At 40.1% G+C, this 13,240-nt stretch overlaps 2 protein-coding genes across 2 annotated transcripts; both read left to right on the forward strand.

The window, feature by feature from the left end:
• Positions 1-404: 404 nt before the first annotated feature.
• On the forward strand, positions 405-3,864 carry LOC129528710 (ret finger protein-like 4A). Its single transcript, XM_055370634.1, has 3 exons — positions 405-483; positions 2,236-2,530; positions 3,042-3,864. The coding sequence occupies exons 2-3, from the start codon at positions 2,245-2,247 to the stop codon at positions 3,620-3,622; spliced, it is 867 nt and encodes a 288-aa protein (XP_055226609.1). The 5' UTR covers positions 405-483; positions 2,236-2,244; the 3' UTR covers positions 3,623-3,864.
• A 5,659-nt stretch (positions 3,865-9,523) lies between these two features.
• Positions 9,524-13,007, forward strand: LOC129528711 (ret finger protein-like 4A). The gene is made up of 3 exons (XM_055370635.2): positions 9,524-9,627; positions 11,383-11,677; positions 12,187-13,007. Exons 2-3 carry the CDS (start codon positions 11,392-11,394, stop codon positions 12,762-12,764), a joined length of 864 nt encoding a protein of 287 aa, XP_055226610.1. The 5' UTR covers positions 9,524-9,627; positions 11,383-11,391; the 3' UTR covers positions 12,765-13,007.
• Positions 13,008-13,240: the final 233 nt, after the last annotated feature.

Consider the following 13,240-nt stretch of genomic DNA (forward strand, 5'->3'; position numbering starts at 1 on the left):
TCCTATTAGTAACGACTTCTGAGTAGGTTTAACTCAATTCTTTTATTGAAATGTGAAAAGGTGTTACATTTATAAGAGAAAACTCTTTGAAAGTCGCACCGTTCATTTTAGAGAAATTTTAAATGTCACCCCAAATTTTAAGATTTTAATTAATTTTAATTAATTTCCAAATTTTAATCAATAGGCATAATATTCAAGATCTTATCTAAAAATTATTCCGTGGCAATATTTTGTCCTTGTGAATTAAAATATAACACTGAAAACACAATCGTCTTCCTTTACGGTAAAAACCTGACCAGTAGTGACCATCTCGATGGCAGAATGAAATCAGAATATGATTGGATTAAAAAGGAGGGAAAGGGTGTGGCTAAGGTGGGTGGAGACACCCTCTCGTATAAAAGCCCCTGGCAGGCAGCTCTCACTCCAGATCTGAGCTGTCCGCAAAAGCAGCTGGAGGCCAGGGGAGAAACTCCTGAAGGAGAGGTGAGTTCAATCTCTTGGAATTCATTTTTACAAAAGGCGTATGAGAGTCTAGGGGAATGCAATAATGTCTTGATTCCACAAGAGTTGTCTGAGGCCAACTCCATGACAGACACACTGTATTTCTGGAGGATAATGGGAACTCTGCCCTGGTAACAGGTAAGTCTTAGATTTTCAATACCAAGGCAAGAGACACGACAATCTCCATTTGCTTGAATTTCATCAGAATTTGGTAGACTTTGTGAAATGATGGACAGAGTTTCGGTGGCTGCGTTATTCAAAGTCAGGTTTTCCTATGGGTTTGGTATAGTTTTCCTATTCTCCCCTTCCCACAACCCCTGGCAACCATCATTCTTCTCTTATTTTCTGATTTTTTTTTTGTTCAGTTTTTTGTTCCTTTTAATTCAGAAAGAGAAAGGGAAGGAAATGAAAAGCAAAGTGTTTACATTACTATTGCAGAAAAGATCTGGCCGGATGCTGGGACCTACCTCTTCCAGGATGGGGATTCATTATTTCTTTAATTGTTTTGAGACAGGGTCTCGCTCTGTCTCCCAGGCTGGAGTGCAGTGGCTATTTTCTGATTCTATGAGATCAGTCAAGTCAGATTCCACATAACTGAGATCATACAGTGTTCAGTTCCCTAGCCTCACTTATTTCACTTCTCATCATGCCCTCGGCCTTCATCCACATTGGTGCAATGCCAGAATTGCCTTCTTTTTTATGGTAGAATACTCCAATGTATATATCACCGTTTCCTCATCCATTTTTCTCTCACAGACTCTGGGGTTGTTTCCATGGCTCTTGTGAATAACGCTGCAGAGAACCTGAGAGTGCAGATGTCTCTTTGACATGCTGACCTCTTTCTTTCACCTATAAACACAGAAGTAGGGTTGCTGGAACACAGGCAGTTCTATACCTAATGTTTTCAGAAACCTCCCTACTATTTTCTTTTTGCTACGGCCTTGAAAATATTCCTTATATATTTTGGATATTAATCCACTGTCATATATATGGCTGCTTGTTTGTTTTTTTTTTAGTTCTGCTTTTTGCTTTTTTTTTCTTTTTCCGCTATGCAGAATATTCAGGTTTACCTGGTAAGACTTATTTGTATTTTGTGTCTTGTCCTTTTGGTGCCCTATCAGGGCTTTCACCACATGCAGTTTGCACAGTTGAGGAAGTAGAAGGTCTTCAAATGTACTCCAGCACTGCCCAATAGACACATAAGATAACCCATATATGTAATTGTAAATTCACTTTCTGGTAGTCACATAAAATAGAACAAAGCAAGCCTAATGAATTTTAACTCAAAATATAATCATTTAACATGTGAGCAACTTTAAACATTCTCAAGCAGAGAGTTTACGTTCTCTTTTCCCCATTATGTCTTCAAAAATAAGAGTGTATTCGGCTCACAGCACATCTCCATTCAGATACGCCCCATTTCAGGTCTCAATAGCCATTTGTGACTGGTGGCTACCATATCAAACAGCTCAGGTGTAGACTCCTTTCCTATTTCAACTCAAAGTCTTTCGGTGAATCATGCCCTTTATTCCAATGAGTATTACAGATATTAGAAGTTCAGGACCTCGAGTCATTGACATTTGTATTCATGTTGTGTCTTCATCACTAGCAGTAGTGATTTTAAGTATTGTGCCATGATAGCTCCATGCATGTAAAGATAAAAGCCCCAAACACTATCAGCTGTTCATTCAGCTTGTGGAAATTCTAATACCGTGTTCATTTTTTTTTCTCTAGACTTTTGCCATGGCTGAGCACTTCAAACAGGTCATTAGATGTCCTGTCTGCCTAAAAGATCTTGAAGAAGCCGTGCAACTGAAATGTGGATATGTCTGCTGCCTCCAGTGCCTCAATTCACTCCAGAAGGAGCCCGATGGGGAAGGTTTACTGTGCCGTTTCTGCTCTGTGGTCTCTCAGAAGGATGACATCAAGCCCAAGTACAAGCTGAGGGCGCTGGTCTCCATCATCAAGGAACTAGAGCCCAAGCTGAAATCTGTTCTAACAATGAACCCAAGGATGAGGAAGTTTCAAGGTAAGGAATCTATAGGACCTGCCACAACCCATAAAAGGCACTGGGAAAACGACTTTCAAACATTTCTTCATTAAACATAGGCATTAGCAGGATATCTAGCATCTAAAACTTCCATGCTTCCCAAACAACAGCAGTTCTCACCTTTGCATAGAGATTTTCATGGAATCTGTGCAAGTTTGTAGAATACTTTGGAGAGCAAGCTACTGTCTTCTTTCATGTATCATATGTGCTAAATGGAAAACTAATTTTCATCAAATTATCCACTAAATTAATTCAAAAGGCATTTCTAATATGAATAAGGTGGACTTGTTACAATGATTATATTCATGCAATCTATAGATAAAATTTAACCTCATCAGGAGGCCAAACAAGTTTCCCCAGGAAAGTTTGATTTGGGAAAGAAAGTAGAATACAAGTAAAAGTGAATAATGTGTTTAAGTGTTTGCAGTCAAAGGGCAGAGGGAGTCTGTAGTGTGTGTCTTTGCTGAACTCCTGGTTCTTCTTTGCACAGTGGATATGACGTTCGATGTGGACACAGCCAACAACTATCTCATCATTTCTGAAGACCTGAGGAGTTTCCGAAGTGGGGATTTGAGCCAGAACAGGAAGGAGCAAGCTGAGAGGTTCGACACTGCCCTGTGCGTCCTGGGCACCCCTCGCTTCACTTCCGGCCGCCATTACTGGGAGGTGGACGTGGGCACCAGCCAAGTGTGGGATGTGGGCGTGTGCAAGGAATCTGTGAACCGACAGGGGAAGATTGTGCTTTCTTCAGAACATGGCTTCTTGACTGTGGGTTGCAGGCAAGGAAAGGTCTTTGCTGCCAGCAGTGTGCCTATGACTCCTCTCTGGGTGGGTCCCCAGTTGCACAGAGTGGGGATTTTCCTGGATGTAGGTATGAGGTCCATTTCCTTTTACAATGTTAGTGATGGGTGCCATATCTACACATTCATCGACATTCCTGTTTGCGAGCCATGGCGTCCATTTTTTGCTCATCAACGTGGAAGTCAAGATGATCAGAGCATCCTGAGTATCTGTTCTGTGATCAATCCAGCCAGTGCCAGTGCCCCAGTTTATTCTGGGGAAAGTAAATAAACATTTGAACATAATCATCTTGAGGAAGTTTCAGTGCGCCCATAGCCACAGCTAAGAACTTTTCTGCTAGATACACATAGGTACAAAGGGACAGAAGGGAAAGAGCCATCACTCTGTAAACCATGAACAGAAAGCAATTATATTAATGAGGGGAAGATTACATTGTACTTAAAGTTTGTCATGTTGTTTTCTTTGGGGCTTATGTTTATATTTCTGTTCAATAAATATTTTGAAAATTCAGAGTCATTTGCCAATGTTTTCTATTTTCTGCAAGATTAGTGTACTGTGTGTTATGGAACTTATGAACTAAATAATACTTTGAATGTGACCCAACACAGTAACTGAATTTCAAATGATAAGGACCTATGAATACGGCAAAATTATATATGTTCATGTATTCAGTTTAACCCAACAACTGAACACTGACATTCATTTCAAGCGCACACCGAGTGTTTGCCACGAATATGTGTGGTTTCAGAGAGAACTCATTAGCATTAATTTGAAATACTATACACCGTCTCCTATGACGGCATCAGTGTTGAATCGGAAATCAATAACAGCAAGAAATCCACAAATTCTCCACATACATGCAAATTAAACAACCACTTCTAAATAAAATGATCAAACATGAAATTACAATGGAAATTACAGCTATCCTGAGTTGAATGAAAAGCACACATTTCCAAAATTTCTAGATGCGGTTGAAGCTCACTGAGAAACTCACAATAGGAAGAAAATACCGTAATCAATCACCTGAATTTCTACTTGAAGTTACTTCACTAAGAACAATTCAATTGTCAGCATTTTGATGAAAACCATCTGACAAGTATCTGGGAAGTTCCAGACATTCTCACATCTTCCTGTCTTCTTCTGAGCCCTCCAAACGGTTGCAACCTCTGCCCGTTACCCAGTTCCAAAGTCGCTTCCACATTTTCAGGTACCTTAGTAGAATTGCCTCACTCCTGGTACCAATATTCTATATCAGTTCATTCTCACACTGCTCTAAAGAACTACCGGAGACTGGGTAATTTAGGAAGAAAAGAGGTTTCATTAATTTATAGTTCTGCAGGTCGCACGGGGAACATCACTGGGGGGCCTCGGGAAACTTAACAATCATGGAGGAAGGCAGAGGGGAAGCGAGTGGCTTTTTCACATAGTGACAGGAAAGAGAGGAAAAGGAAAGTGCCATACACTTTGAAAGCATCAGATCTTGTGAGAACTCACTCACGGTCACGGGAACAGGGTGGAGGAAATCCGTCCCCGTGATCCAATCATCTCCCACCTGGTCCTTCCCCCAACACTGAGGATGACAATTCAACATGACATTTGGCTGGGGACACGGAGCCAAACCGTATCACTTGATATGATCCCACAGAATACTATTAATTTTCATTCAGTCTTTTATTTCTTAACAAATGGTGGTAAAGTATATGTCATTGACCATCTTAACCATTTTTAAGTGTAAAATTCAATGGTATTTTATGATGTCCATATTATTTTGCCACCATCACTGCCATTCATCTCCAGAAATCTTTTCATCTTCCAAAATTGAAACTGTGTACCCATCCTAGCCCTCTTTTAAATCCATCTATTTGTTGTCTCGCCTGAGTGCCTTATGTATTCTGGATGTTAACCCCTTATCGGACGTATGGTTTGCAAATATTTTCTCCCACTGTGTAGATTGTCTCTTCACCTTATTGTTTCCTTTGTTGTGCAGCGGCTTTTACATGTGATGCGATCCCACTTGTCTATGTTTGCTTTTGTTGCCTGTGATTTAGGTGGTTATATCGAAAAAAAAGTTTGCCCAGACAAATTTCTTAGATCTTTCCCCCTGTGTTTTGATCTGATAGTTTTACCATTTCAGGTCTTTCATTTAACTCTTTTCTCCGTTTTGAGTTGATTCATGCATGCAGTTTGATGTAAAGATACAATTGTATTCTTCTCTATGTGGATGAGTTCTTCGAGCACAATTTATTGAAGGGGCTGTACTTTCCCCATTTTGTATTGTGGATCCTTTGTCAAAAATGAATTTGCCACACGTGTGCACGTTTATATGGGAGCTTTCTCTCCTGTTTCATTGGTAGAAACGGCTGTTTTTATTCTAGTACCACGTCGTTTTGTTTATAATAGTTTGATAATATATTTTGAAATCAAGTAATGTGATGTCTACAGCTGTGAGATTTTTCTGCATATGATTGTTTCAGTTATTTGGGGTCTTTTGTGGCTTCACACAAGTTTTAGGACTTTTTTCTCTTTTTCTGTGATAAATGACAATTGTGATTGGGATTGCATTGAATGTGTGGATCCCTTTGAGTGTATAGACATTCTAAGAATATTAATTCTAATCCATGAACATGAGATATCCTTTTATTTGTGTTTTTGTCAATTTTGTTCATTGGTATTTTATACTTTATATTGTACAGGTCTTTCTCCTTCTTTATTGAATTTACTCTGATGTTTGATTTTCTTATTGTTATTTTAATTGGAATTATTATTATGATATTTGGAGAGAGAGTCTCTCTCTGTTTTCCTGGCTGGAGTGTAGTGTAACGATCTCAGCTCACTGCAGACTCCTGCCTCAGGCCCCCAAGTAGCTGACATTACAGGTACCAGTCACCATGCTCAGCTTATTTTTGTCTTTTTGGTAGAGATAGAGTTTCACCATTTTGGCCAGGCTGGTCTCGAATTCCTGACCACAAGTGATCTGCCCACTTTGGCCTCCCAATATTCTGGGATTACAGGGGTGAGCCACCATACCTGGCCCAGAATTATTGTTTATTTTCTTTTTCAGGTAGTTTATTTACAATTCATAAAAATGCTAAGAATTTTTGTTTGTTGATTTTGTGTCTTGCACCTTCACTGAATTCATTTATCAGTCCTAACAGAATTTGTTGGAGTTTTTAGGGTTTTCTCTATATAAGATGGTGTCATCGGCAGTGACAATTTCACTTGCCTTGAATTAGATTTTCATAACATTTATAAAAACAAAAAAGAATGGAAAAACTTCTGTCGAACCTCTGTAGTGAGTTTTCATTTCAGTTATTTTACTTTATGTCCCTCAATTTCTAATTAGTTCATTTTTAAAATTTCTATTTGGTTATTGGTATTTTCTATTTTGTGAAGTGTTACTCTTCTAATTTACTTCAGTTCTTTGCCTGTAGTTTCCTTTAGTTCTTTTGGTCCTCCTTAGACAAGTAATTTAGTCTGTAGAGAGGAAGCCCAAGGTCTTGAGCACATTTACTTCATCTTGTGACTTGCAGACATTCTGTTCTCTTTGTGTACCTCATATTTTTTTGTTGATAATTGGAAGTTTTCTGTGGCAGACGCACATCAGATTCTCAAAGTTCACAGGATTTTTATTGTTATACTTGTGGGCTGTGGTTTTCTGTTTTTGTTTTGTTTTGTTTGGACTTAATGAAAGCATTTTGCAACGATTCCGTTGTTTCTCCTCTGTGGTCTCAGCTCATCCTGACTGACACTTCTCCTCATAGAACTTGGAGACTAGACGGCCCACGTGAGTGCTTCCTTATATCCTGGGCAAAACACAGAACCTAAGGAATCGTGAAGAAAAAAATTCAGAGCCACGGTTGGGCAATAACATGACCTGCCTGGTTCTGAGCCACCTCATCCATGCCCCGGCTGGACTGACGGTGGGGCCACGTGCTGGGCAGTGGCTCAGGGTAAGACAACAATGTCCGGGTTCACCTCAAATCCGTTTGCCGTACCAACACTGACAATGAGAGAAAGGAAGACAGTTTCCTTTAGAAACTGAGCCAAGCCCTGGGTTGTCAGAAACTCTGAGCTTCTCTTCATTGTTAAAGAAGAAAATGTGGCACATCTACACCACGGAATACTATGCAGCCATAAAAAAGGATGACTTCATGTTTTCTGCAGGGACATGGATGAAGCTGGAAACCATGATTCTCAGCAAACTACCACAAGATTGGAAAACCAAACACGGCATGTTCTCACTCATAAGTAGGAGTTGAACAATGAGAACACATGGACACAGGGAGAGGAACATCACACACTGGGACCTGTCCGGGGGCGGGAGGTTAAGGGAGGGACAGCATTAGGGAGAAATATCTAATGTAGTTGACGGGTTGATGGGTGCAGCAAGCCCACATGGCACATCTACACCTCTGTACCAAACCTGTACGTTCTGCACATGTACCCAAGAACTTAAAGTATAATTAGAAAAAAAAAAAAAAAAGAAAAGTCTGCTTGTACAGTGAACAGGGTCTGTGGATCAGAAGCCACCGAAGCCAACAATTTACATCCGCTTCTGTGACACGCCTGCAGGGACAGGGCATGGAGAATGCAGCCCTTGCTGACTGGGATGTTGAAGGACAGGTTTATTCAAACCAGAAAACCCTCAAAGTACTGAACTGTTCATGAGAGCGGGCAAGGAAACTTCACCACTGTCTTAATAGAAGCCAGCGGAGCTGCTTTCTTTGAAAAGACGCAATTGGAAAAGATGTGGAAAGTATCTAACACCCAAAGCAACCCCACCAGTGTGCCAGCAATCCTAAGACGCTATTCTCTAATTCTGAACGGAAGAACTCCTCTCCCAAGACATGAGCATGAATGCAATTCCAGGCTGTAAGATATTTTGGGAGAATATTAGAGAGGCAAATCAATCCACTCGGTTTGGTGCTTTCCACAACTGAGGCCACCTGGTATTCCCAAAGAGAACATAAATTTTGTTCAAGCTTTACTCAAAGCAGATAAAAATTAAAAGATGTGAGGGATCAGTGCTCCAGGAACATGGGTCCATAAAATTACAAGCTGGAGAATAACTGCTCCCAGAAATGTGAGTATATTTTAAAAGGATTTATATCAGAAAATAAACCAATTAGAATTATGCCAGAAGAGATAAGCATTTTCTCCCTGCGTGCATATGTGTAGATACGGTATGTGTGTATACATGGACATACATGTGGCAGATTATATTATAGATCCCAATCAGTGAAGAAATGCAATGTGCAAGGATTTCATGTAATACATGCACCACAACGTAGAGATTTGTGTTTCTCCATTTGCCTTCATGAGATAAAAGGAATTGAGAACTGCCTTGGCTTTGAATAGGAAAGAAGAGAATCTAGCAATCACTAGAGAATGATTACTGTGGAGATGATTAAATTAAAGACTCTTAATTTAATCACATTAATGTAATCAAATCCTTTCCCACCTTACCTCCAGTCTCCCACTTTTACGTTCTTATCCATGAACTCTGATCACTTATGATATATTTAATACATGAGGAACCCATTTTTGAACATTTCTAAAGAGGAAACGAATCTCATTTTACTTATGTTGTGATGTAAGGGAAATAGAAAGATTGTAACAGTAACTTTTACCTTTCATTTTTGATGCTGCAACTAAAAAGAAAAACCGGACTTTCACTGGCTGACTGATTGTCTGGAAACCGTTTTGGGATTTCTTTCCTAAGCTTCTTAATTAGAATCTTTACATTATAGAGAAAATGTTTTTGAGAGTTGAGTGTGGTCTGTGGAGTGTCCTATTAGTAACGACTTCTGAGTAGGCTTAACTCACCTCTTTTATTGAAATGTGAAAAGGTGTTACACTTATAATAGAAAACGCTTTGAAAGTCGCAACGTTCATTTTAGAGGAATTTTAAATGTCACCCCAAATTTTAAGATTTTAATTAATTTTAATTAATTTCCAAATTTTAATCAATAGGCATAATATTCAAGATCTTATCTAAAAATTATTCCGTGGCAATATTTTGTCCTTGTGAATTAAAATATAACACTGAAAACACAATCGTCTTCCTTTACGGTAAAAACCTGACCAATAGTAACCATCTCAATGATGGCAGAATGAAATCAGAATCTGATTGGGTTAAAAAGGAGGGAAAGGGTGTGGCTAAGGTGGGTGGAGAGACCCTCTCGTATAAAAGCCCCTGGCAGGCAGCTCTCACTCCAGATCTGAGCTGTCCGCAGAAGCAGCTGGAGGCCAGGGGAGAAACTCCTGAAGGAGAGGTGAGTTCAATCTCTTGGAATTCATTTTTACAAAAGGCGTATGAGAGTCTAGGGGAATGCAAGAATGTCTTGATTCCACAAGAGTTGTCTGAGGCCAACTCCATGACAGACACACTGTATTTCTGGAGGATAATGGGACCTCTGCCCTGGTAACGGTTAGGTAAGTCTTAGATTTTCAATACCGAGGCAAGAGACATGACAATCTCCATTTGCTTGAATTTCATCAGAATTTGGTAGACTTCCTGAAATGATGGGCAGAGGTTCCGTGGCTGCGTTATTCAACGTCAGGTTTTCCTATGGGTTTGGTATTGTTTTCCTATTCTCCCCTTCCCACAACCCCTGGCAACCATCATTCTTCTCTTATTTTCTGATTTTTCTTTTGTTCAGTTTTTTGTTCCTTTTAATTCAGAAAGAGAAAGGGAAGGAAATGAAAAGCAAAGTTTGTTTACATTACTATTGCGGAAAAGATCTGGCCGCATGCTGGGACCTACCTCTTCCAGGATGGGGATTCATTATTTCTTTAATAATTTTGAGACAGGGTCTCGCTCTGTTTGCCAGGCTGGAGACCAGTGGCTATTTTCTGATTCTATGAGATCAGTCAAGTCAGATTCCACATAACTGAGATCATAGAGTGTTCACTTCCCTCAGCCTCACTTATTTCACTTCCCATCATGCCCTCGGCCTTCATCCACATTGGTGCAATGCCAGAATTGCCTTCTTTTTTATGGTAGAATACTCCAATGTATATATCACCGTTTCCTCATCCATTTTTCTCTCACAGCCTATGGGGTTGTTTCCATGGCTCTTGTGAATAACGCTGCAGAGAACCTAAGAGTGCAGATGTCTCTTTGACATGCTGACCTCTTTCTTTCACCTATAAACACAGAAGTAGGGTTGCTGGAACACAGGCAGTTCTACTCCTAACGTTTTCAGAAACCTCCCTGCTATTTTGTTTTTGCTACGGCCTTGAAATTATTCCTTATATATTTTGGATATTAATCCACTGTCATATATATGGCTGCTTGTTTGTTTTTTTTTCAGTTCTGCTTTTTGCTTTTCTTTTTTTCCGCTATGCAGAAGATTCAGTTTTACCTGGTACGACTTACTTGTATTTTGTGTCTTGTCCTTTTGGTGCGCTATCAGGGCTTTCACCACATGCAGTTTGCACAGTTGGGGAAGTAGAAGGTCTTCAGATGGACTCCAGCACTGTCCAATAGAAACATAAGATAACCCATATATGTAATTGTAAATTCATTTTCTGGTAGTCACATAAAATAGAACAAATCAAGCCTAATGAATTTTAACTCAAAATATAATCATTTAACATGTGAGCAACTTTAAACGTTCTCAAGCAGATAGTTTACATTCTCTTTTCCCCCTTATGTGTTCAAAAATAAGAGTGTATTTGGCTCACAGCACATCTCCATTCAGATACGCCCCATTTCAGGTCTCAATAGCCACTTGTGACTGGTGGCTATCATATCAAACAGATCAGGTGTAGACTCCTTTACTATTTCAACTCAAAGCCTTTCCGTGAATCATGCCCTTTATTCCAATGAGTTTTACAGATATTAGAAGTTCAGGGCCTGGAGTCATTGACATTTGTACTCATGTTGTGTCTTCATCACGAGCAGTAGTGATTTTAAGTATCGTGCCATGATAGCTCCGTGCATGTAAAGATAAAAGCCCCAAACACTATCAGCTGTTCATTCAGCTCGTGGAAATTCTAATATCGCGTTCATTTTTTTTCTCTAGACATTTGCCATGGCTGAGCACTTCAAACAGGTCATTAGATGTCCCGTCTGCCTAAAAGATCTTGAAGAAGCCGTGCAACTGAAATGTGGATATGTCTGCTGCCTCCAGTGCCTCAATTCACTCCAGAAGGAGCCCGATGGGGAAGGTTTACTGTGCCGTTTCTGCTCTGTGGTCTCTCAGAAGGATGACATCAAGCCCAAGTACAAGCTGAGGGCGCTGGTTTCCATCATCAAGGAACTAGAGCCCAAGCTGAAATCTGTTCTAACAATGAACCCAAGGATGAGGAAGTTTCAAGGTAAGGAATCTATAGGACCTGCCACAACCCATAAAAGGCACTGGGAAAACGACTTTCACACATTTCTTCATTAAACATAGGCATTAGCAGGGTATCTAGCATCTAAAACTTCCATGCTTCCCAAACAACAGCAGTTCTCACCTTTGCGTAGATTTTCATGGAATCTGTGCAAGTTAGTAGAATACTTTGGAGAGCAAGCTACTGTCTTCGTTCATGTATCATATGTGCTAAATGGAAAACTAATTTTCATCCAATTATCCACTAACTTATTTCGAAAGGCATTTCTAATATGAATAAGGTGGACTTGTTACAATGATTATATTCATGCAATCTATAGATAAAATTTAACCTCATCAGGAGGCCAAACAAGTTTCCCCAGGAAATTTTGATTTGGGAAAGAAAGTAGAATAAGAGTAAAAGTGAATAATGTGTTTAAGTGTTTGCAGTCAAAGGGCAGAGGGAGTCTGTAGTGTGTGTCTTTGCTGAACTCCTGGTTCTTCTTTGCACAGTGGATATGACCTTGGATGTGGACACAGCCAACAACTATCTCGTCATTTCTGAAGACCTGAGGAGTTTCCGAAGTGGGGATTTGAGCCAGAATAGGAAGGAGCAAGCTGAGAGGTTCGACACTACCCTGTGCGTCCTGGGCACCCCTCGCTTCACTTCCGGCCGCCATTACTGGGAGGTGGACGTGGGCACCAGCCAAGTATGGGATGTGGGCGTGTGCAAGGAATCTGTGAACCGACAGGGGAAGATTGAGCTTTCTTCAGAACATGGCTTCTTGACTGTGGGGTGCAGGCAAGGAAAGGTCTTTGCTGCCAGCAGTGTGCCTATGACTCCTCTCTGGGTGGGTCCCCAGTTGCACAGAGTGGGGATTTTCCTGGATGTAGGTATGAGGTCCATTTCCTTTTACAATGTTAGTGATGGGTGCCATATCTACACATTCATCGACATTCCTGTTTGCGAGCCATGGCGTCCATTTTTTGCTCATCAACGTGGAAGTCAAGATGATCAGAGCATCCTGAGTATCTGTTCTGTGATCAATCCAGCCAGTGCCAGTGCCCCAGTTTATTCTGGGGGAAAGTAAAGAAACATTTGAACATAATCATCTTGAGGAAGTTTCAGTGCGCCCATAGCCACAGCTAAGAACTTTTCTGCTAGATACACATAGGTACAAAGGGACAGAAGGGAAAGAGCCATCACTGTGTAAACCATGAACAGAAAGCAATTATATTAATGAGGGGAAGATTACATTGTACTTAAAGTTTGTCATGTTGTTTTCTTTGGGGCTTATGTTTATATTTCTGTTCAATAAATATTTTGAAAATTCAGAGTCATTTGCCAATGTTTTCTATTTTCTGCAAGATTAGTGTACTGTGTGTTATGGAACTTATGAACTAAATAATACTTTGAATGTGACCCAACACAGTAACTGAATTTCAAATGATAAGGACCTATGAATACGGCAAAATTATATATGTTCATGTATTCAGTTTAACCCAACAACTGAACACTGACATTCATTTCAAGCGCACACCGAGTGTTTGCCACGAATATGTGTGG

The sequence above is a fragment of the Gorilla gorilla genome, chromosome 20 (genome assembly GCF_029281585.2).
Source record: "Gorilla gorilla gorilla isolate KB3781 chromosome 20, NHGRI_mGorGor1-v2.1_pri, whole genome shotgun sequence".
NCBI lineage: Eukaryota > Metazoa > Chordata > Mammalia > Primates > Hominidae > Gorilla > Gorilla gorilla.